At 34.4% G+C, this 25,064-nt stretch overlaps 4 protein-coding genes, 1 long non-coding RNA gene and 1 other non-coding gene across 7 annotated transcripts; 4 read left to right on the plus strand and 2 right to left on the minus strand.

Annotated features, from left to right (window-relative positions):
* Positions 1-348: 348 nt before the first annotated feature.
* Positions 349-2,805, plus strand: LOC130716204 (pentatricopeptide repeat-containing protein At2g36980, mitochondrial). Its single transcript, XM_057566403.1, has 2 exons — positions 349-747; positions 994-2,805. Exons 1-2 carry the CDS (start codon positions 684-686, stop codon positions 2,574-2,576), a joined length of 1,647 nt encoding a protein of 548 aa, XP_057422386.1. The 5' UTR covers positions 349-683; the 3' UTR covers positions 2,577-2,805.
* A 187-nt stretch (positions 2,806-2,992) lies between these two features.
* Positions 2,993-4,872, minus strand: LOC130713590 (uncharacterized). The gene is made up of 3 exons (XR_009010935.1): positions 4,390-4,872; positions 3,559-3,669; positions 2,993-3,323 (listed from the first exon to the last, which is right to left on the minus strand). It is a non-coding gene; the product is annotated as an uncharacterized LOC130713590 (long non-coding RNA).
* Positions 4,873-7,196: 2,324 nt separating this feature from the next.
* Positions 7,197-11,238, plus strand: LOC130711082 (uncharacterized). 2 transcript variants are annotated; one of them, XM_057560540.1, is made up of 3 exons: positions 7,197-7,304; positions 8,008-8,070; positions 8,147-11,238. In XM_057560540.1, exon 3 carries the CDS (start codon positions 8,194-8,196, stop codon positions 10,900-10,902), a length of 2,709 nt encoding a protein of 902 aa, XP_057416523.1. In that variant the 5' UTR covers positions 7,197-7,304; positions 8,008-8,070; positions 8,147-8,193; the 3' UTR covers positions 10,903-11,238. The 2 variants fall into 2 exon arrangements, with proteins under 2 accessions (XP_057416523.1, XP_057416524.1); XM_057560541.1 differs by lacking the exon at positions 7,197-7,304 and adding an exon at positions 7,450-7,468.
* Positions 11,239-12,200: 962 nt separating this feature from the next.
* Positions 12,201-12,272, plus strand: TRNAP-UGG (transfer RNA proline (anticodon UGG)). Its single transcript has one exon. It is a non-coding gene; the product is annotated as a tRNA-Pro (tRNA).
* A 196-nt stretch (positions 12,273-12,468) lies between these two features.
* LOC130713620 (uncharacterized) lies at positions 12,469-17,159 on the minus strand. Its single transcript, XM_057563398.1, has 8 exons — positions 16,567-17,159; positions 16,117-16,266; positions 15,346-15,486; positions 15,179-15,253; positions 14,702-14,815; positions 13,904-14,397; positions 12,957-13,211; positions 12,469-12,853 (listed from the first exon to the last, which is right to left on the minus strand). Exons 1-8 carry the CDS (start codon positions 17,054-17,056, stop codon positions 12,497-12,499), a joined length of 2,076 nt encoding a protein of 691 aa, XP_057419381.1. The 5' UTR covers positions 17,057-17,159; the 3' UTR covers positions 12,469-12,496.
* A 2,583-nt stretch (positions 17,160-19,742) lies between these two features.
* Positions 19,743-20,365, plus strand: LOC130709877 (heavy metal-associated isoprenylated plant protein 19-like). Its single transcript, XM_057559009.1, has 2 exons — positions 19,743-19,985; positions 20,066-20,365. The coding sequence occupies exons 1-2, from the start codon at positions 19,871-19,873 to the stop codon at positions 20,341-20,343; spliced, it is 393 nt and encodes a 130-aa protein (XP_057414992.1). The 5' UTR covers positions 19,743-19,870; the 3' UTR covers positions 20,344-20,365.
* Positions 20,366-25,064: the final 4,699 nt, after the last annotated feature.

Raw genomic sequence — 25,064 nt, forward strand, 5'->3', positions numbered from 1 at the left:
TTTTTAAGTATGGTTGATGTAAAATTTTGTGAATAAATCTTTTTTTTTTGTCTCATCCACTGTGCAAAAAGATATTCCCTCCGTTCCAGAAAGTTTGTTGTTTTGCACCATTTTTCAATATCCCAAAATGTTTGTTGTTTTAGAAAATCAATGCATTTTTTGTTAATTTTTTTCACATATACCTTCATTTAATACATTTTGTCTCACTTATCACCTTTCATATTAACCAACCACAACTCTTCTCTATTAATTACAATTTATTCTATCTAAGTATAATTTAATATTTACACATCATACTAGTAAAATTAAATAAAGACACCCAAACCCATAAACACCATAGCCACCTCTGTCAATTGGCGTATGAAGAAGATTTAAGCCGTTTGCAAACTTTCTTTGTGCCACAACCTTAAACTACAAACTTTCTGGAAGCGAGGGAGTATCTGATGAAATGTAGTTGATCCCTCAACCTTGGAAAGTGTCTTACCATGTCTCAATGAAAGGAAACATTATATATTCCATGATGAATGGAGTAATATGAATCATGGTCCTCAACAAAACGTTATATATTAGCTGTAGTGAGTATTAGACAACAGGGTCAGACAGAGCCAGGTGTGTTGGAAGTTTTTGATTTTGAGAACATCGATGATTATTTTATTTCCATCCTCAACTCCAACAAAACCAGAATGCATAGCATGCGTTCTTATTTGTTCCAAACTACGTCTAAGATCGTTTCCCTAGCACGTTCAGGTAGAATTTGTCATGCTCGCAAACTGTTCGATGAAATGCCTGACAGAGACTCTGTTGCTTGGAATGCCATGATAACTGCCTATTCCCACCTAGGACTTTACCAACAAAGTCTCAGTCTCTTTGGCAGCATGAGAATCTCCAATTCCAAGCCAGATAGCTTCTCCTACTCCGCAGCCTTAAGTGCTTGCGCAGGGGGATCCCACCATGGTTTTGGAAGTGTAATTCATGCTTTGGTTGTTGTTTCAGGGTACCGGTCATCTCTTCCTGTCGCTAATTCGCTCATTGATATGTATGGCAAGTGTTTGAAGCCTCATGATGCGAGAAAAGTGTTTGATGAGATGGCTGATAGTAATGAAGTGACGTGGTGTTCACTTCTGTTTGCTTATGCTAACTCTTCTTTGTTTGGCATGGCTCTTGAAGTGTTTCGCAGCATGCCTGAAAGGGTTGAAATTGCTTGGAATACAATGATTGCGGGCCATGCTCGTCGTGGTGAAGTTGAAGCGTGCTTGGGTTTGTTCAAAGAGATGTGTGAGAGTCTGTATCAGCCAGACCAGTGGACTTTCAGTGCTCTCATGAATGCTTGCACCGAGTCAAGGGATATGTTGTACGGATGCATGGTGCATGGTTTTGTGATTAAATCTGGTTGGAGCTCTGCTATGGAGGTAAAGAACTCCATTTTAAGCTTCTATGCCAAATTAGAATGTCCTAGTGATGCAATGGAGATGTTTAACTCCTTTGGTGCTTTCAATCAAGTGTCTTGGAATGCCATCATTGATGCCCACATGAAATTGGGGGATACCCAGAAAGCCTTTCTTGCTTTCCAGCAAGCCCCTGACAAAAATATAGTTTCTTGGACTTCTATGATTGTAGGGTACACGAGAAACGGGAATGGAGAGCTAGCTCTAAGCATGTTTTTAGACATGACAAGAAATTCTATCCAACTTGATAATTTAGTAGCTGGAGCAGTCCTTCATGCTTGTGCTAGCTTAGCAATACTAGCTCATGGGAAAATGGTCCACAGTTGCATAATACGTCGCGGTTTAGACAAATACTTATTTGTTGGCAATAGCTTGGTTAATATGTATGCTAAATGTGGAGATTTGGAAGGTTCAGCGCTTGCATTTTGCGGCATTCTTGAGAAGGACCTGGTTTCTTGGAATTCAATGTTGTTTGCATTTGGACTGCATGGGCGAGCCAATGAAGCTATGTGCCTGTTCAGAGAAATGGTTGCATCTGGTGTAAAACCTGATGAAGTTACCTTCACAGGGATGCTAATGACTTGCAGCCACTTGGGGCTTATAGATGAGGGCTTTGCATTCTTTCGATCAATGAGTTCAGAGTTTGGACTTTCCCATGGAATGGATCATGTGGCATGCATGGTGGATATGCTTGGTCGAGGCGGGTATGTGGCAGAAGCACAAAGTTTAGCTAAGAAGTATTCTAAAACAAGTGGAGCTAGGACCAATTCATATGAGGTTCTGCTTGGAGCATGTCACGCACATGGAGATTTAGGAACTGGGAGCTCTGTGGGAGAATATCTGAAGACCTTAGAGCCTGAAAAAGAGGTTGGTTATGTAATGCTGTCAAATCTGTATTGTGCAAGTGGGCAGTGGAAGGAAGCAGAGATAGTTCGAAAGGAAATGCTGGATCAAGGGGTGAAGAAAGTGCCTGGTAGTAGTTGGATTGAGATAAGAAATGTGGTCACTGCTTTTGTATCTGGAAATAATTCATCTCCCTACATGGCTGACATATCTAACATATTATACTTCCTTGAAATAGAAATGAGACACACAGGGCCTATTAATTTTGATATTGATGGATCTTTATAACTTGATAAGCCATATTTTTTGGTCTACTATGGTGCCAGGAATTCCTAACATCATTTTAAAAGGTCTTTCAAACAATGAAGCACAAACCAGGCATAGCTTTGCTACGAATGGAAGCAACTATTTCTGTTAATTATGACAACAATGAGCATAAGAAAAATCAGAAATTGATTGTGTTATAGTCGGCTCAAACAACCACTTGTGGTCGAACTTCCTCCTTAGGCATGGTTAAACAACGCAAGTTCACAATGAGAATGACTAGGTTAAGACGCAAAAGCAAAGCCCCCATGAGAGCTTTGATTCCAACTTGAAAGGAATCTGAATACTATTATTCCTTGATTTAATATACAACTAGCAAGTTGCCCGTGCAATGCACGGGTATTTTAATTTTAGTTTTGATATATTTAATTTTTTAAAATATTATTAATATTAAAATTTATTTGTAAGTGCTTGAGTACTTACATATTAAAAAAAATGAACATTTCCTAAGTTCAACAGACCTCATGACTAATATTAACATGAGCAATTATAAGAAGCTAATCAATATCACAATAAAAAGTGCATGAGGTATCAAATCATAAATTAAACAAGTGCACGCTAAGATATAAGCATACAAATATCAAATCACATAGAGCCATTCTGCTATCCGGCTTCAGTTAAAACATTTCAGCGCCGTTTTAATGTCTAGACAACAACCTGGTATGGTTGGCCGGGCTGAAACCTCCATTTCCTGATGTGTAGTAGCAGAACCTAAGTTAACCATATAAGCTTATAAGTTACTCAACCTGAAATACCAGAAACTAAAAAATAAAAAAAAGTATTTCTGCCCCTGTTTAATTATAAAATTTGACTGGAAAAAACTTGTCTCCTTTCCATGGAGGCCTGATAATAAACTTTTGCAAAGATAAATATGATTACAGTAGTTAAATCAATAAAATACAAAGCCATTGAACACCATTTTTATTTTAAATAACAAAAAAATTACCTTAACAGGAGAATAAAACAAAGATACTAAAAAAAGTATATACTTTGTTAAGTTCACTGTAGATTTCACCAGTTATTATGATAGCCAATAGCCAATTTGGATGATATATTCCTGCATAAATATGGGAAAGAATTGCTTTGCTTATAAAGAAGAGAAAATTATAGAAGAAAAAAAATTAAGGGGAATGATAAGCAAGAGGGGAATCAATCCTCTAACACTTAAATATAATAAGCCACCTGCAAGGACCAAAGTACTGTATACAAATATGACAATGGTATTTGTTACATAAAAATGAAAGACCAAAGTATATATATATGCAGTTTGTCTTCTAGTTTTCGTTGTGAAGATTTTATCGCACTGATATGATGTCTTGGAGAAGGAAGCATTGAGAAGGAAGTTTTATAAATACAGAAAGCATACATGTCAAATAATTAGGAATTAAATAAAAATAGAGCAATTCAAGTGATGAGCTTCCTAGAAAATGGCACTGAATTTTCAGAACCAACATGCTAATTGATTAATCATTGTAAATCAGCTTTTATGGTCAGGACACCATTATTGAGATGCTAGGCGATCCTCTCACTGCAAATAAAAAGAATCAGCATATACCCATAGAATCTAAATTAATAAGAAAAGCTTCCCTAATGTCATGAGTGATATTTGATGCCCATGATCCATTAATTTTTTTTCCAACCCGATCAGTAGAATAAGCTTGATTCTAAACTTTGCTCATTCAAAATTTAATAGAAATGGAAGAGAAGGATGCAGAACATGATAAATCGCACACGTACCCACATGAAACAACAAAAGAACGCAACCTTAAAATAGTACCTGGACAACATAGTTTATACATTCAAGTTGAGACCTCAAAACAGTTTCATTGCTCTTCAGTCTTCAACAACCCAGTAAGAAAGCGAGCATATGAAACGAAAAATAAGCGATAGAGATGGGGAGATGAGGCGGAGTGAAATAGGAGAAAAAAAGACTGCATTGAGAAGGAAAAATCAAAACTAAGAGAGAAGAAAGCACAGATAGACAGAAACGTAGTAGACGTCGACAGAGGGAAAGAGGAGAAAACCAGAACCGATGGGAGTTTCCAATTATTTGAGAAACGGTATTTTCAAACTGATTTGAAAATTGAAAAGCCGAAAATAAGAAAACAGAATTGAGAAATTAGAGGAAGATGGAATGGAATGAGGAATAAGTTTCGAGAGCAGAGCGAGTGTATTTCACGCTTCAGCAGAGAATGGAAAATTTAAGAGAAAACTTGACGTGTCCATGTGTGAGAGAGCGTGTAAATTGTGAGTGCCTCACTCTCTTTTTTGAGGTCTCTAAATTATTTGATAACAGGGTGGATGAGTGGTTATAATGGATATGCACCTATCAATATAAATTTATTTTACACTCACATCACATCCAATTGAATTTCAGTTTTGTTATTTCATCAAGTGATATTTTAAACTTATTTATTTATTAAACTAAAATTTAAAATAGTAGCATTCTGCACAATTCTTCTTCATTTCCATGACTTATGTTTCATGTTCATCTTTTATGTCTTTGATTGATTTTTAGTTCACACGTATTGTGACAACACGTTGAATAGAAAAAATACAAATTCTAATATGGCGAATGTAAAAGTAACTCTTTACTTTCATTAAGTTAAAAGTGCTTAAGTCAACTTAAATTCAATTTGTTTTCTCACTGCAATCCAGGATTTCAAATGGTAAAAGAATATCTAATAATGTGCTAATCCTCCACCATTATAGTTGAACCTTAAGATATCCCCCTTTATTTCAAATTGATCCAGCATCGTAATATACAGAGAAATGTTGTTGTTTGTCAGCACCTAATTTCATTCTCATTCATTCTAATTCAATCCTGATTTTTTTTTGTTAATGTGAATACTATTTCTTTAAATCTTTTTTCTTTTATTTTCTTTTTTGACATTTTCTCCTTTTTTTTTTACTTATTATCATCCCAAAACAAACAAACAAAAGAGGAAAAAAAAGAAAGGTCACAAATGAAATAAAGAAGGAAAAATGGTCAACAAATGCAAACAAAAGAATTAATGTGAGTGAAACAAAATTAAACTGTATGAGGCAATAGCTACTAATTAAAGAGAGATATTCTCCTAGTCTTGTCTTCCTCTGCCCATGAGGTAAGTCAAGAAAGCTAAATTTAATAGCAAATAACAGAGGTGCAGATTAAAAAACAAAAAGAGAGATTCTCCTCCTCCTTTCTGTGTGTATTGGCTGAACGTATGTGTTATTGTGTTATGTGAAAAAAAATTGTATTTAAACTTCTTTACTTTTTATTTATTTATTATTTACTTTTTGGACCGTCCGCCGTGACTCAATTGCGATATTATTAATTATTTTATATTGAAAGTGTATATTCATTAATCTTTCTCACTCCCACACACATATAAGCAACAAGTCTAATTAAGAAAATAATTAACCTCTCATAAAAAAAAGAAAATAATTAAAAAATCTAAATAAGAAAATAATTACACCTAATTGATATAATTACATATAAATAAATGAAATCCTAATAATTACAGTAACTACACTATACAATAACAATAGTAATTACGATAATAACAATAAATCATGAGCAAATCAGTAAACAGAGAAATAAATCTCAACATACATCAAGTTCTCCAACTATGTACTCAAGAACCCCATCATCTTTTCTCATACTAAAATCCATCTATACATAAAATCATGTTTTAGTTCATTTGAATGGTGTCACATCAAGTTATTTTGGGATGACACCATTCACACAACATTGTCATACTACTTACACAACAAAAGAAATAAAAAATTCACCTTCCCTTATTTCCTCACTTAGGGCCTATCAAGTCACATGGACACACTTTAACAAAGTATTTAGGGATAAACTACTCTATAACCCCAAGCTAACAAGTCTACACATTAATAAAAGCATCACATACATGAAAAATGCGCCACTTATTTTTCATGTCCAAGTAAAGTAAATCTTAAATTTCTAAGTTTCACCATTAGTAATAATAACTTCCTACTTTGTATCAAGGTTTGTTACAACAACATATTGACTGATCCACATCATCTCTTTTCCTAGAGTTGTAAAATGTGTTGGAGGAAAGTTTTTTCGCGTAAAATTTGTGTTCTCAAATAAACTCGTGTCAGCGAATCGAGCAATAAAAATGAAGTCAGAGTTTTATACATGCATTGCTCCTTTTAAGATTTATTATTTCACGCTACGTTTTTACATTATTTATGTATTATGAGTCTCCAAGTGAAAAATGACCGCCATATTCGCTGATGTATCGATTTAAATAGAATGAACTTTACGATATGAAATTTGTTATCCGGCAGTGTAAAATGTCAAGTCCGAATATGGTTAAAGAATAAGTTACAAACTACAATAACATATCCTATACCATATAAACATTAACAATAAAGATGATATGATATCTTATACCATATAAACATGATTATTCATTAACAATGAAAATGATGATTTGCCATTTCCACCACTACCACCACCACCACCATTGTCTTTCTTGATATGGTATGAGTATGGGCCGGACCGTGTGAAATGAAAGACATGGTTGGCCCAAAATGAATCCTTGAGACAATGTGAGAAATCTGAACAAAACTGAAATGAATAATATTTAATGGAAGCCAGCAAGCACAGAACGGTGTTGATGTGTTGTTTACTGTCACTTTCATCGTTCGTTCGTTTCATCTTCCATCATTTCCAAGGTACAACTGTCACTCCAACTCTTCTTCTTCTTCTTCTTCTTCTTCTTCTTTCTTTATTTCTGGGTTTATGCTCAACTATGTCTAGGTTTTTTGTATTCAATTTTTGTTTTCCTTTTATTTGATAATGCATGTTCATCTTGTTGACTGTGTTCCCTGATATGAAGGTGAATCTACTGTATTGTGCTATGTGGGTTCGTTGTGAATGTAATGGTAGCTTATTGTTTGTTTCTCAAGGTTTTTTCTTTCATACCACTTTTTTTTCATCTTTTTGAAGCTGTTGATTTTGAAATGGGTTAGGGTTTTTCTGGTTTTGTTGCTTCAATGCTTCACATTTAGTTATGATCCTGCTGTGTGGTTTTGATTGTTACCATTTTGGTGATTTGTGTTAAATAGATTATGAAGGGTCTTCAATTGTTGGTTTGATTTCTGAGGTAGTTGTTTGATTCAAGTATTTTTGCATTGTTTCTTTCATGCATTTGGGTGTTTGATTTTGCTTAAAAGTTTGATTTTTTATACAAGTTTACACACATACAGTAATTGTGGATTACTTACAATTTGTGTCATCTTCTGTTGTTACTGTGCTGCTATTTATTGTTCTAATAACTCAATCATGCGATTCTTGATTTTAGAAATATGTCTGTACTCTGTAATATCAAAGGTTCTTAATACTATTCTGATAGTTTGCAAGTTATAAAAAATGCAGGGTCAATGTGAATTTGAGGGCTCTATATCTTTGGGGGGACTGGTGGCAGTGGCTTGTTGGAAGGTTTGTTCACTTTGTGCATTTTAATATGGTTAAGGTGTTTTGGGAGAAGTTAATTTAAATGTAGCTTGTTTGACAGGGGACTTGGCCATAGTACTCCGTGGAAGGTTGAGAGTTTGATCTTTGATGGAGTGCAATAAAGAAGAGGCCTTAAGGGCCAGGGACATTGCTGAGAAGAAGATCGAAAGCAGGGATTTCACGGGAGCTCGTAAATTTGCTCTCAAGGCTCAGCGGTTGTTTCCTGATTTGGAAAATATATCTCAAATGCTTGTTGTTTGTGATGTGCACTGTTCTGCTGAGCAGAAATTATTTGGTAATGAGATAGACTGGTACGGAATTCTCCAAGTTGAACAGACAGCTGATGATGCAACAATTAAGAAGCAATACAGGAAGTATGCTCTCCAATTGCATCCTGACAAAAACAAGTTTGCTGGTGCAGAATCTGCTTTTAAGTTGATTGGGGAAGCTCAAAGAGTGCTTTTGGACAAAGAAAAACGAACTCAGCTTGACATGAAGCGCAGGGTTCCTACAAGCAAAACTGCTATGCCGCGCCATAATCCGCAGAAAGCTCCTACGAATTTCAATTCTGCGACGAAAACCAACAATGTCAAGCCCAAATTCACAAACACGAAAGCTCAGCAGCAGCGACAGCAACAACAACAAAGACAGCAAGCGAAGCAGCAACAAAATGGTAGCCGCCCTACTTTTTGGACCCACTGCCCATTTTGTTCTGTTAAGTATCAGTATTACAGAGAAGTTTTAAATAAACCTCTTCGCTGCCAACATTGCCAGAAGCCCTTCATTGCATGTGATGCGAATGTTCAAGGTACATCACCAGCAACTAATTCAAGTCAGCAAGCTTTTAACCAGCAGAAAGATGGTCTGAATCATGATGCTTCCAGGGTGGGTGTTGAATCTCAAGGCAACTTGCATGCTGAGAAGTCCAATACAGGGCCTTATGAGAAAAAAGGCCCTACTAATGTCTCTCAAAAGCCAAATGGAAAGAGAAAGAGGAATCAGGTTGCAGAATCCAGTCAAAGTTCTGATTTTACAAGCAGCAGTGGTTCTGAAGATGATATGTTTGCTGGTGGGGATGGTTTTCCTGGTGTAGGAAACCATTCGACTTATGCGGAAGAACAACGGCGCAGATCTTCACGTCAAAAACAAAATGTTTCATACAAAGATAATGTGTGTAACGAAGGTGATGACTTATTAAGACCCTCAAAAAGCGGTCATGGTGAGACCACTGAAGTGAAAGTTCAGAATGGTTTTGCTGCTGACCCTTCATATCCAACTTCTAAAGCGGCAAATCATCCAAATGTTTATCTCTATCCTGAAGCAGAGTTCAGTGACTTTGACAAGGGCAGGGAAAAAAAATGTTTTGCCGCAGGGCAGATTTGGGCTATTTATGATCCAACAGATGGCATGCCTAGATTCTATGCTTTAATCAGTAAAGTTCTCTCTCCTGAGTTCAAGCTGCAGATAACATGGTTTGTACCACATCCTGATGACAGCGATGAAATCAACTGGGTAAAGGCAGAATTGCCCGTTGCTTGTGGGAAGTATAGACTTGGTGGCACTGACATCACTGAAGATCACCTAATGTTCTCTCATCTGGTTATGTGTGGAAGAGTTAGCCGGAATATTAAAGTGTATCCTAGAAAGGGTGAAACTTGGGCTCTTTTCAAGAATTGGGATATCAAATGGTACATGCATCCAGAATCTAATAAGCAGTATGAATTTGAGTTTGTTGAAATCTTGTCAGATTACGTCGAAGGTGAGGGTGTGCGCGTTGCATACTTATCTAAGTTGAAAGGTTTTGCATGCCTCTTTCGAATTACGAAAGAAGATAGCCAGACATTTCAAATTCCACTCGGGGAATTATTTAGATTCTCTCACAGAGTTCCATCTTTCAAAATGACTGGTCAGGAAGGAGTAGGTGTTCATATAGGATCTTATGAACTTGATCCTGCATCTTTGCCATTGAATCTTGAAGGTATTGCTGTTCCTGAAAATTTTGATGTCAAGATTGGCCAAAGTTCATCTGACAGGGATAATAGAAGCAATTTGGCTGAGAACAAGGATTCAGTTGATGATATTGATGATCTTCTTGCTTCTCCAGCTTCGACTCAGGGTCCCATTGAAATTCCAGATTCTAAATTCTTCAATTTTGATTCCAGGAGGTCCCTTGAAAAGTTTCAGATTGGCCAGATTTGGGCATTTTACAGTGATGAGGATGGATTGCCAAAATATTATGGTCAGATTAGTAAGATTGAGACCAGCCCAGATCTTGAATTGCATGTTCATTGGCTTACTTGCTGCTGGCTACCTGAGGATACCATTAAATGGGAAGAAGAAGATATGCCTATTTCCTGTGGCAGATTTAATGTTCGTAAATCAGCTGAATTTCTCAATGTTTATAATGACACATCTTCTATTTCACATCAAGTGCACGCTGATGCTGTTGTTCAGAATAAGCGTTACGCCATCTTTCCAAAGCAAGGTGAAGTCTGGGCACTATATAGAAATTGGTCAAGTGGAATCAAAAGTTCTGACCTGAAAAATTGGGAGTATGACATAGTTGAAGTTCTTGGAGAAACTGATGTGTTCATAGATGTTTTAATATTGGAGCATGTCCCTGATTTCAGTTCAGTTTTCAGGGCCAAATCAAATCTAGGGCCGTCTGTCAACCTTAGAAAAATATCCAAAAAAGAGTTGCTTAGGTTCTCCCACCAAATCCCAGGTTTCAGGCTGACAGAAGAAGAGCATGGCAATCTGAGAGGCTTCTGGGAACTTGATCCCGGTGCGCTACCAGTTCATTACTATCATGTATAAGAAGAAAGGGATTGGGGAAGAAGAAGCGTTATTTTGGAGACTCAGGTTTTTGTAATTAGATGAGGACTCACTGCAGTTAATATGACAGCACCGGAGGTGTACATTTTGTTAATGTTTCGGCAACCCCTTGAAGTTGAAGGAAGGTATGCCGGTTCCTAATGTGAAATTTATAAGTATTAGGTTACAAATTACTAAAGGAGGTGTGAGAGTTTAATGATCATGTAGTTGTCATATTTTTCTGTTCTGTTATCTTCATTGTATATCTGGTAGAAAAGACTGACTTGCATGTATGGCATTAGGCTCTGGTAGCCATGGTAAATATGATGTTAGCTCTCTCTCTCTCTCTCTCTATATATATATATATATATATATATATATATATATCATTTTCCCTTCTTTTATTTTACCTGGTTTTCTTTCATGTAACGATTTTTAAGAAGTTTTTGAAATGTTCGTGAGAGGCAAATTGAATGCACAAGAATTGGTCTAAGTTGATGGTAAATGTCTGGCCTGAGTGCGTTGTTGAAGGAACAATAGAAAGTATAGAAGTGACCTTGGAAAAATGAGTTCAAAATTTGAAGAAATTTTAAATATTGATAAATTAAATTGATGCATTTGATGACATATTTTGTGTGGATGATGAATGGTTGATCGAATTCAATGGCGTTGAGTGATTCATATAGCCGATTGTTGGTGTTGTTGGATGAGGAATGTTTAAGAGGTAGAGTAAAATGAGTGATTTTTTGAAATTCTTTTAAAAGAAAGTGATTTTTTTTAATAAAATTTTCTTGTATTTTTAGAATCTTAATCGAGATATTTTATATGAATCATTTTTAATTCTCTCAATAAGTATATTACTTTGTTATAATAAATTATCAAGTTAATTATATAAAAAAGAAGATTCTACATCGGAAATATAAATAACACCCTCAATGGATTGATCCCTAACCTCCTCACCCCAATCCATATGTCTCAATAACACGTTTTAGAATCCAAACATCATGAAAAACACTAAATTAAGTATTTTCAAACCTAGAAAATTATTGGTATGAATGATTCGGAATATGGATTAAGATGATCTCATATGACATAACAATATTAAGTAAATATTGTATTTATATCTTTTTTTCATAAATATTCAAATAGTTCAACCTATAGTTACATATTTAATACATAAAGTGAGACAAAAGTTTAATATGGAAAGAACATGAAAGAGAATCATGATTCCAACATATATGGTTTTTCATGTTGTCTGTATTTATTAGCTAAATATAATAACTACAGAAGAAAATCACATCGGGCATTTGGTCTAGTGGTATGATTCTCGCTTTGGGTGCGAGAGGTCCGGAGTTCGATTCTCCGAATGCCCCCTTTTTAAACATTTTGCAGTTTTTTACGTTTATAACAAAGCAAAGTGATGATCATGCACTGCAAAATCTTCTAATGAAAAATTTCTCTTTCAACAAAGAATAAAACGTTTAAGCTAGATAACAGTCCTCTATTTTTTTTACCAAGTAGATTTGATTAGTTGGGTCATCATGAAATAACAAAAGAAAACAACTTCAATTAACAAACAAATGAATCCAAAACACAACTAGTGAGAGAACACCTTATAGGTGCGTTGAGGAACTTTCCTAACAATAGCCAACATGAGATCCAAGTAAAGAGGAAGCTGAACCAACACAAAAAATGACACTGGCAAACATGTCACAGCATATATCACATAAGTATAAGACTTGAGTCCATCTTCAATCACAAAGAAGTGTCCTGCACAGAAAGAAACCAAGATGGATGTAATAGCTGTCCACAGTGAACTCATTCCTAGAAGCAGCTTCCTAGGCAAATCCATGGCAAAATCTCTTTCTTGGTATCTTGATGTTAGTATTGAGAGGAACAGAACAAGTGCTGTGACTGAGGAACATAGTGCTCCAAGTGATGACACAGCAAACACCTGTTGGAAATTACTGACAAATTAAATCTCAATTGCAATATGCAACAATTGTTTAAAGAGTTATTGTGATTTCATTTCTCATAAATGAAAAATGTAACAACACCTTGAAAGCTAGTTGTCCATTCAAGAGTGGCGTGCCGCTTTCCTGGTTGGAGCCGCCAGGGATTGATGTTGAGGTTGTGAATGCAACTGTGGCAACAAGTGCTGCAACTACTGAGTATGAGTCTGAGGTTTTGGCAAGCCATTTCCTTCCCTCTTTCACAAGCTCTCCATGTGTGCTAATGAAGACCTGTTTTGCTGTTTGTCCCTTGTTATTGTAACGTGCATAGAAATTTGGTGGCATGGAGTTCTTAACAAGCTGAAAAGGAACAAAAATCCAGAGTAAGGCTTCTATAATTGATTTTAGTAGCTTTTGGTTCTCGAAATGAATTATGAAGAAAGAAAAGCTTGTTCCAAACATGCTGATAATCTACTTAGCTGAAAATGAAATCAGATTCAACTATTAGCAAATTGATAGTTTTAATTTATTTTTTTCGTCTAATCCATGTGGAAGTTATTATTGCAACAAAAAAACCTATCATTCATGATTTTAAATTGCGGTTGCGGTTATCACTGCGTTACAAAATTGCGGACAAATGCAGGTTGATGCGGCCGCAATTGCCGTTGCGGACAACAATTTAAAACTATGCTCTCATTCCTACCATTACCATTTGAGGCATTGAATTGAGTCCAAGCAATGTGTACCCTCATTATTGCTCAGCTCCATTCAGATTGACATAAAAGTCAACTGTGGAGATTGGACAAGTCTTGACCCAAGAAGTGGTATTTATCACCCAGTACCCTCCATATTTTCCCCCAAATAACACAGTTAATTTCTCACATCAATATCTCTTGCAATTTTTCTTGGTAACATCTAGCATTGCTACTATAAATATTTGAAAATTCTAAAATCAAAGTCCCTTTAATTTGCTGGGAAAATAACTAGCTAGGCTAATTTGTACAGGTTTTCAAGATTATAAGGACGAGTGATATGAAATGCAGACTGATTACCTTATACCACTTATATTCCCACTGCATTTGCATTGCATCACCAGGGACTCTCCAAGGCCTATGTTCCTTATAAGTGGCAGCAAGGTGCAATGCACTGTTACCTTGATTGTCTATGTGACGAAATGCACTTTCCTTCACTAAATTCCTTTTCATCAACAAGTTGTAGACACGAGGTTGCCTATTTTCTATTGCCAAAAGAACAACATTCTTGTTATCAGAGTCAACATCATGAATAGCCACATGGAAGGTATCCAGGATCTTTTCCACAATTTCAGTCACTCCCATCTTTGCTGCAATTAAAATTGGTGACACCCTTCTCCTTTTCTCAATAGCTCCCCTTTTCATATTATCAATGTCATGTTGAAGATCAAGGGAGTTTTTTCCAGTATAATCATACTTGTACAAAGAAGCTCTCTGAATTAATTCATCCATCACTTGCTTAGCCCTCATGTGTTTCTCCTTTTTCCTTTGGATTTTCTCTATCCATGATGCTCCTGTTTAGTGAAGTAAACATAGAAATTGGTTGTTTATATCAGTCCACTAAAAACTACACATCTATAAGCATAGTCTCCTTTAGACTTCTTATAGCATGTTTAGATCTTGTTTAATTTTTTCCTAAAATCAATTATGACACGCAGAAACTACTTAATGAGGTTTCTCCCCAAAATTGATTTTGGCTAAGAAATAAATTGCTATAAAATTGGTAAGCATGTTGCTTCTTGTTCATGCATATTTTCTACTGTAGTTTTAACTTATTAACAATGAAACAACACAAGATGATGATGTACATTTACTTACCCACACCAAAAAGGACTAGCAAGCCCTTCATCATTAAGGTTAGAAATCGAATGATCACTTCCCAATTCGGAGGGAACCGATTGAGCTTCTTTTCTTTCCTTCCACTTTTTTTTTCTATGCACAATAACAACAAATATGTCAGAAAATGGATGCTGATCGAGAACACTTTAAAGGTCACCATTTTGCCATCAGGTAACATGCATGCCATGATAGTAGTGTATAAGAGAAAGAACAAAGCCAACTACAAGCTTAATTACTATGCAGCAATATGCATGCACAATTTTTACTATGCATAATTAGGGTGCACTTTTAAATTTGTCTTGCACAGTGATCACTTTACACGTTTACAGTGATGCGTTTTGCCGACAAATCAATATCATGAATGCTAATGCAATGCTTGAAACTCTTCATAATTAATAAGCTTGAATTAATGCAAGGACCAACATCATGGTTTTTATAAGAGGAAGGAATGACTACCACATTTGAGATTGGGTGATGAGAAATTTTCTTCATCACTAGTTGCTGCTTTTTCACTATCTTTTGTGCCTATTGCTGAAACCCAGCAAACAGACTAATGAGTTAGGTCATCTAGTTCCATGAAATAGACAAAACTAAATTGAATAATGGAAACAGGATTCGCCTACTTATAACTTTAACCATATTCTTCAACAAATATAAGAATCTGATGCATGTTCCGTAGTTCATTGGATAGTTAAAAATTTGTGTGTCTCCTTTATTGTTACTGAGGTCCTCTGTTTCTTCCTTCAGCTCATAGATAATCAAACCTGTCACAACCGTTTGACAAAAATATACAAGTCAGTAAGTCACTAGTGAGAATACAAAACCAATATGTATAAGGTTGACATATCTCAAGTTTTAGCCACATAAAAATTTAGCAAAGGTTAAACACTTTCACCACTGCTCACTTCAACTTCTGTATATACAGGTTCGATCATATTGTAAATTAAAAATTAATTGTTCATATTTCTCTTCTTGGCTAAGAGGATTCTCTCTTATTCATTGGTAATTTGAATGTCCAAGTGTCTTTTATAGGTACGCCCCCACTATTGATTATCATTGCTCCACCGTGATCTCAACAATTCACACCAGCATGCACCACCAAGACCAAACGAAGAATCTCTCTGATCACATACTAGAAGAACAACTACATATAAAACAGAAATTGCCATATTGATGGACCCACATTGTCACACACATATTATACAAATAGTACTTATTCTTGCATCTGTATATGAAATGTCATACATAAAAACATTTTGCACAAAGTCCATAAACGTTTATTATTTCCTTTTGCATCTTTGAAGGATAATATAGCAATAAGTACCAAAGACGATATCTTGGGAAAAATTACAAAGAAGTATGTAACAAAACTACTTGGACATCATTATTCTTACAATTATAGATGACACAATCAAGGAACTGCATCCCAGTGCTGCTTTTGAAACAATTAGGCTTCCTAGCAAGAATGTGAAGAGGTGACAAGCCATCCTCATTGAGAGAATCCGCAAGTTTTGGGTATAAGTGAATTATTTGAAGTGCCAAACCTAACAAACTCATCAAACTTCAATGAATATATTTAAAAGTTGAAACAGTATTATTCTAGCATGTTCCTCAAATTAAGAAATTGCACTATCTGCATGAGGAATCAAAACCTTTTGTTTCCAAATTGTGTCTCAATTTCATGTCTCACCATAAAAACTTTTCGTATCAATTAAAAAGGACATGAGTGAGGCAGTGCAGTTAAAGACTTACATAGTGGTTTTTAATTAGCATGTCAGTGAGAAAGACATGAGACACAATTTGAGAATAGAAGATTTCGATGCTTGCAGGAGAATGACACTTACCAAAACTTTCATTAGAGATGGTAGAATGAAGAATTGTGTCCCCGTTGCTCTTTATGCATGGTGAATAGTCCTCTTTGTTTTGTAGGTGACCATGGAGGCAAAAAAATGCATCTTTCATGCCATGAAAAGCTGCCAAAAAGAGAGGGGTCTCACCTTCAAAATTCCGGCACAAAATGAGTTTGTGATCTCTTTTGGAAACACTGTTGCAAATGTCCACATTCCCAAGCTCTGCTGCTAGATGTAAAGGAGTGTTTCCCTTTGAGTTCTGTAATTGTAGGACATCAAGAGACACATCTTCTCTTATATTCTCCAATAGGGTCGTCAAAAATTTGGTTTGGGACATGTAGACAGCAATGTGTAAGACAGTGTCCTCTGCTTTTGTGATCTTTGCTTCCAAAGTTTGAGGGTTATTCTCATAGGCCTCTAAAACTTCTCTCCATTGGCCTTTCATGGCATAGTTGAACAAACCTTCAATCTCAACCACCACCATTTCAAAAGCTAGTTATTTCCTTTCGGATCAACAGATGTTAAGAGTGTGTACACATGCATATGTGCAAAGAGTTTAAATATCAATCTTCTTTCTCTGTTAAACATTAATTGTATAAGTAATGCATTCTTTTTAACAAGTTGTCTAGTTGTGCTTGAATTAAATTAATTCAAGGCCAATTCAAAAGGGTTTGGACTATGTTTCTTTTTAAAGAGAACTCACATGAAGTTTAATGAATAATGAAGATTGTTGAAGAATGTGTTGCTGCTACTTCAATTAGGGTCAGCCATATACATTTTCATTACTCCTATAAATGGAGGAGTATAACTTTAAGGTTAAAGTGCAGAATTAAAACTCTAAAAATCTTCATAATTTTATAATTTCAAGGTTAAAGTGCAGAATTAAAACTACACCCTCTTAGTTTAGAGGATTATAATCAAAATTATACATAGATTTTATAGTTTTATTCCTGTGCCAGTGTGGTCCTGTCCTACATATCCTTCCCCGGTTATCTTGCTTTAACTTCCACATCTTCCTATGCAAGATAAGCATTTTCTCTTTGTGAAGGAGATTTAGATTCCAATATACCTAGAGAATGCCAAAAGGCTAAAGTTAATACATGCTTCATGTTCTTTTTTCGTTTAATACTATGTTTATCTTAACTTCGTTTTAAAGTTTAGTATATAGATTTGCCTTTGTTTTAAAAGAGGATAAAAAATTGATTTTTTTATCCTTTCTCAAGTTTTTTATGATTGTAATCAAGACAAGCATACATTTGTCAGTGGTAACATGGGCAAGTGTCCCTTTTCAATCCTTGCTCCTCCTATGATTTCACAATTTGTATAGAATTCAAGACACATTTATTTAGAAGTTAAGACATATAGTTTCTAACAAGAAGTGATTCTAGAGTATTTCACTGTGAAATCAAACACATAATAGTGAATTGTCTTATTGAACTCCGGTTCAAACACTAAAATAAAAGATAGGTAGACGCATGAATTTGCTAGTTGAGTAACACAGAAGTAAAAGAAACCTCTAGCTTAAAGTTGATCAAGCTTATCGAAGTCTTAACCCATTTTAATGTTCTGTTATGCGTCAGATCAATGCTTCATTAGAAATAAGAAACAAAGTTGTTTTTTTACCTCTTCAAATGGATCAAAATTTTCTGGACTAAGAATTCTTTATATTCTGATAATTGAGTTTTTGTTATTTGGGTGGTTTGAGTTAGACAAAGGGTAATAGTTTCTTCCGATGTACCAAAAAAAAAAAAGACAAATGGTATAGTGATTTTGACAAATTTTAGTAACTTGACAATAGTTGAGAAATTCTGCGAGTACAAAAAAATGAATGTTCAGAAACAGAAACTTATGCATTCCATTCCATTATGCATACTTCAACCCCAACAATACAATCCATTATGCATACTTCATTCCTTGAGGTCGTTCATCCATTCCATTATGCATACTTCAATCCTTGAGTTCGTTCATCCATTCCATTATGCATACTTTAATCCTTGTTATATACTTGTTCATAGAAGTGCTTACACTCTTCTACACATTTCATATAATTGGTTTATTTTTGAAAAAGTCTTACACATTTACTCCATAAGTTAAACACTTTTATAAAATTTTGATACATTCATAGTTACATATTGTCATTCACTTACATATCATTTTAACTAACTTTCTCTTCCTTTCTCACTTTTTTATCTATCATATATCACATTTTCTTTTTTCTTACTTCTATATTTCATTAATTGGAGGTGTATTTAAAGTGTGTATGTCTTGTTTTCCTTTTTATAATTGTGTTGATTAATAAGATGGTGGTGTGTTTAAAAGTGTCATTATTGGATTTGTTAACTATATAGAATGTAGAGCTAATATGAGGAATAGTTATGGGCTTGCTGATGGGAGTGGCGCTGGGGTTAGTGGGATTGATTCAGGTTCTGGGTTTTTTGGCCCAATCCCTCCCCATACTTTTACCAGACCTCAAAAAAAACTAATCTTTGTCCAACAACACTAATCATTAAAATGTTGCCAAAATAATTAAAACTAATAATTACAAGTCTTTATCTACTCCCTCCGATCCTATTTAACTGTCCAGGATGAGAAGAAACACACATATTAAGAAGTGCAATTAATTTTGTTACTTTTCATAAAATTATTATTTGATTTCCTATTTCACCCTTTAAAATGTGTATTATCTTTCCTCATTTATTGTTTCTGCAAGGACATTTCTTGGAAAAATATCATTTAATTTTCATTTGAAAAACTCTAAGTATACAGATATATAGGAACAAATTTTTTTCTTCAAAGTAGACAGTTAATAAGGAACGGAGGGAGTATTAAATATTTTTTGCACTAATTAACATGTAATATGCTACCCAGGAAGAATTATTCTTAAAAATAATAATTTGCCCACTTTTTGTATGGTATAAGTTTCTCATCACTTTTAAACGTCAAAAAATAAAATCCTCACATTTTACATAACAAGTTTATAAATTGCTTCCACGTTCATGTGACACATTGGTTGTTGAAATATGTGGGACAATACCCAAACTATTTTGAGATATCAAAGAGAAGATAAAGGTGCCCTCAAACGATGATATTTTTACAATTTATGGGGGAAAAATACTAACAAAGAGAAATACGAAAATTAAAGGAATTCTCAATTCGTTTCTGTTCTCATAACACAAGTATTAACCGTTGTAACTAACTGTTCCCCTTGCAATCAACCGTAAAAACCTTTACCCACAATTAATATTTTCTGAAATTTCTATCTTTCATTTTGTAATTGCAGTGTCACGTTCAGGCTTCAATGGGGAAGGACAAAAAAGCAGAACCAAACAAATTAATAGTTGTGGAATTCAAGGTTTCACTGCACTGCAACGCTTGTGAGAGAACCGTTGCCAAAGCCCTCTCCAAGTGCAAAGGTACATAATTTTCTCTCATTTTTGGCATCCTGTGTAATTATATACAGAAATTAATTTGTGTATCTATAATTTTTAATTAGGAGTGGAAAAGTTCATCACAGACATGAACAAACATCAGGTTGTGGTGACCGGTCGGATTGATCCGGAAAAAGTACTGAAGAAATTGAAGAAGAAGACAGGGAAGAAAGTGGAGATTTTGTCTAAAAAGGATGATGAGACAAACGATGAATCTCATGAATCGAATAAACTTGTTATAATGCAACAGTTTAGGCCTGAAAATGATCAATATTGTTGTATTAAGAATGAAGACTTGATGCTGTTCAGCGATGAGAACCCAAATGCATGTGTCCTAATGTAGATTTTAACTAGTAATTAGTTAATTGGAGATTTCTGTTTGTTAGTGTTATTTCAATTACATGATGTATTTGTAGAATCACCATATTCGATTCAATTCTAAAAGTCATACACATAGTAAAGTAAATTAATCCTAGTATGGGAATCGTTTCAGCAGCACAAGACAAAAAAAAAAATTCTTCTATTTGATTACTATTTTTCTGAGTTGTTTACTTTTTAGTTTCTTCATTGAATGTGTATCGTTTTTCTTTATTTAGTTTAGAAGAACCTGCACTTCAACGTGTACACAAAGAATTCCAACATTGAACTATTGAAGCATTACCGACCCCAATTTGCAGTCTTAATTTGTCTATTTATAGATGACATTACATGTAGGGGTGTTCGCGGATTGGATTGGATCGGTTTTGAGGAGAAAAATCATCCGATCCGATTTCATCGGTTTTATGATTTTGTCATTCAATGAATTTTTTACTAAATTTAAATCCGAACCAATCCGATCCAATCTATAGCGGTTTGGATTGGATTAGATTGTTCGGTTTTTGTTTCACTTTTTTATACTTTGAAATTGTGTTGTATAAATTTTAAAAATATATAATATATGATAAAGACAATGATACATAATTTATAACATTAATATAACATTCATAAATTATAACATAGTCAACATATTTTAAAATTATGATTATAATTGTTTATTTTGATGCATGCATATAGTAAACTTTGATGCATGTGTGATATAATCAATATATATACAATAAATATGTACTATGTGAGTGTAAATGGAATGATATATGTATAACTAAAAGTATACATATTTGTGAATGTTCGGTTTGGATTGGATTGGTTCGATTTTGGAAATCAAATCCGAAATCCGATCCGATCCAATAAATAATTTCAATTTTTTCAATTTTCAGTCCGTTCGGTTTTCGGTTTGATTGGATTTCGGTTTTTTTTTTTATTGGTTTGTCGGTTTTGTTTGGATTAGTTCGGTTATGAACACCCCTAATTACATGTGTTTTTTTTTTTTTTTTTGTTATTATATTGAAGGAATGGGACATGGACATGCATGTTATGGGTCGTTGGCAACTTGGCATTATATGATTTGATATGATGTGGTTAATTGATTTACCTATACAAATTTAGACGTAGCCTCCTAACCTGACTTGATAGCTAATTTGGTGAATAAAATTGGTCAGTGACATTATTTACCATTATATGTCCTGATTGTTTTAAGTGAGGTGTGGAGTTGGTTTTCAACCCGTGAACAAAAATTATGCAATAAAGGTATCACCTCCGATTAGAACTTAAGTAAGTATAGGTGTGAGTGTGTGACGAACTCGAATGATAGTTCAAGTGGTGATCGGTGGACTTATGGGTTGGGGAGAAGGTTCAGGGTCAATCTTAGAGGCTTATAATTTATCTTTTCAATGTATCAAAAGAAAAAAAATATAGGTGTGACATAAGACCTAAGTAGACCTATTATCATGAAATATGAGTGGCCATGTGAATTAGAATATCTCCTATGTAGGACTCAATCGCAGACGCTTTGCAAAACATGTCAGATAGTTGTAGGGCAGCTAGAGCTGAGGAATAAAGAAGCAAGAAAGGAAGGGATTCCCTTTGTCGTCTAAATGCGACACAACCATTATCTATTGCAAGTGAGTGCCTCCTGGACCCTAACTCAAGTTGTGGCTAATTAACCTTTATAATTTCAACGTGGACCCCTTCATTTTGGGGTTGAACTTGATGCCCCATTTTCTTGAGTACGCCTTCAAATGGCGCGTTGTTTGGTATAATAAAATGGGATGCGCTATAATGTTATTGACTCGGGGAGACACCACAACCCTCTGGTTAATCCGAAACTTTTAAGTAGGCTCATATAGGCCCAAATAAAAAATCAAACAAGGAGGCCAATATACAAGTCAAAAATAAGAAAATACAAAGAAAAAAGTATTAATGTGATGCGTACGACTTAATTCTCGAGAGGTTGTTGTTGGGATGGTGGGGACGACCGATTCACCTCCACCTCCATATGATCACAATTGGAGTGATTCACTTAAAGAGGAGGTGAATTATACAGAGGTAAGACATATTTTTAGATCGTTTAATGTTATTGTTGACTACCTAGTAAAACAAGCGTGTAGTAGGATGAACTCTCTCATGATATTTTAGGAAAATCAATATCAATGTATATCACTAAAATTGAGTTCACCAATACATTAATAACAATATTTATCAATTATTAATATCATTTTAAACTACTCATTATATTAAATACTACACCCTATGTTCCTTTTTAAGTATCGTTTTAACATAAAGCTTCCAACTAAGATAGTGGGTTATTAGAGTTTTCACATTCTATCCTCTCACATCATAATCATAAAATTATAAAGTTCTCCAACCAAGATAGTGAATTGTCAAACTATTTACCACTCTCACTCAATCATAAAGTCATAAAGCTTTTTGATGCTTACTACCATACCACAACACTTAGTATGGGTATGATACATGAGATGATGTGTACCAATTAAATAAATCCCGAGTGTAATTAAAAAAACATTTTCTCTCTTTACTTTTTCTGTTAAATAAAAGTTATTTTTAATTTCATTATTTACTTAGTAGTCCTTAATGGAGAAAGCCCCTAATCTCCAAACACTCTTCTCAAAAAATCTCTACGTCTTCAGCCTAAGTTATCTTCATTTTTATTTTTTTTAATAATTTTGCAGCTAATGCCCAGGAAACAGATTAAACAAAGTCTGGGAGAAGAACTCCCCATTACATCATTACTAAGAACCTGAACTATAGAAACAGTGGCACATTAGCAAAATATGGGCATGAATCGTTAATTTTGCAAAATGAAATTTTGTTCTTCCAAAGCAAAAACATAACAGATCTGGGTTTCATAAGCAAAAACTTTGTTCTACATGTTCTTCTTTCATCCAACATTTCCCTTTCATAGTCTCTTTTCTTCTTAGTTCTGATTGGGTGAAAAAATGAATTTCATTGCAGATCTGGGATTGAAGAAGAAAAAGTGGGCTTCACTGCAAATCTGAGGTTAGGGTTGTGGTGGGAGAGAGAAACCCAATGCTCCCCAACCTCAACACCACCATCCAACGAGAAACCCATAAATCTATCACCAAGCTTCAACCTTTTCTCTGATATATGTAGTGTCCCTCCCGGATCTGCCCCCCCCCCCCCCCCAATTCGTGAAAACCACATCAGGGTCCGCAAAGTATGAATCTTTATGGTTCAGAACCGGTCCAGGAAGACCCATGTACCCATGAGAGAGGCTTGGGAAATAGGTGTTTGCGGCTATGACGAAAGCAATACCATCGCTGGAAGGGCAACAAGATGACGAGATGATTGAGAAGGTGAAGCGGCATGAGAAAGAAGAAGTGGAGTTTGTGAAAGGATAAAGAAATCGAACCGAGTGTGCATAGAAAGCTCTGGATCTTATTTGGTGATTCATTCATCTTTTTCTCTTTTCCAGATCTGTGTTGTGACTGGGTTTTGGTGTTCATGTTTTCTGTCTTTCTTTTTTCTAGATCTGGATTATGGAAGGTTAAATGGGGTTTTGACTTTGATAAGGGAGATGTTGATGAAGAAGATGATGATGAAGGATGAATTTCTGGGTTAAGATGAAGCTTAATCTCTTTTCCTTAATGGAAAAACCCTAAAACGCAAAGTTTCATGAAATTGGGTTACCACTTAACGAAATTACAAAAATGTTAGGACCATAACATAATTAATACAAATTATTTTTTTTGTTTTTTGTTATTTTTTAAAAAAGAAAAATAAAGGAGTCAAAGTTTACACTCAAAGCAACTCCTATTGGTTCACATCACTCAGGTATGATACAATTGTGGTATGGTAGCATTTACCAAGCTTTTTATAGTTATTAAGAAAAGAGAATTTTATGGAAAATGTGAAGTGAAGTTATTAAAAAAGTAAGGGTAGAATTGACAAATTGTAACCTTAAAACATCAAAATGACAGTTAAATAAAAATAAAACAAAAATTCTTCTAAAACGACACTTAAAAGGAACAAGGGGAGTAATGCATTGTAAAAAAACCAAACTTAGCATATTTAAAATAAAGATTTTTTTTATGAATAAAATAAATATTTTTATTTTTTAAATTTTAAGTTTTTTTTTTGAAAGTATTTTAAATTTTAAGTATTAATCACACTTTAAGAAAAAATTAGTTTACCAATACATTAATAATATTATTAATTAGTTATTAACCTTTATAATAGTTATTATAATAAATACTAATTATAAAAAAATTCTCACATTTAAAAATAGACATTATTTTTATTTAAATTCTAAGTATAAATCAAACTTTAAGAAAAAATTAAAATTGACTTTACATTTACATTATTAGTAACCTTTTTAGATTTGAGTTTTTATATCTTATTGGACATGTTTTTGCTTAGGGAATTTCAAAGACACATTTAGAGGATGTTGTACTCTTTTTCCTTCCCTAGAGTTTTTCCCAATGAGTTTTTTCTAGAAAGGTTTTAACGAGGCACGTGTCCTAGGTGTGGTCTTTAGGGTGGTTTTGTTTGGTTGAGTTTGTTGGTTTGTCATATTCGTGAGAGGGTTATTCTCATTAAATCTTATTCAATAATATATATCTTTTGCTTAAAAAAAATAGTCATTATATTAATTAATAATTGAAAAAAATTCAATTATCGTATTTAAAATTTTTCCTCAAAAAAAAGAAG

Source organism: Lotus japonicus, chromosome 4 (genome assembly GCF_012489685.1).
Source record: "Lotus japonicus ecotype B-129 chromosome 4, LjGifu_v1.2".
NCBI lineage: Eukaryota > Viridiplantae > Streptophyta > Magnoliopsida > Fabales > Fabaceae > Lotus > Lotus japonicus.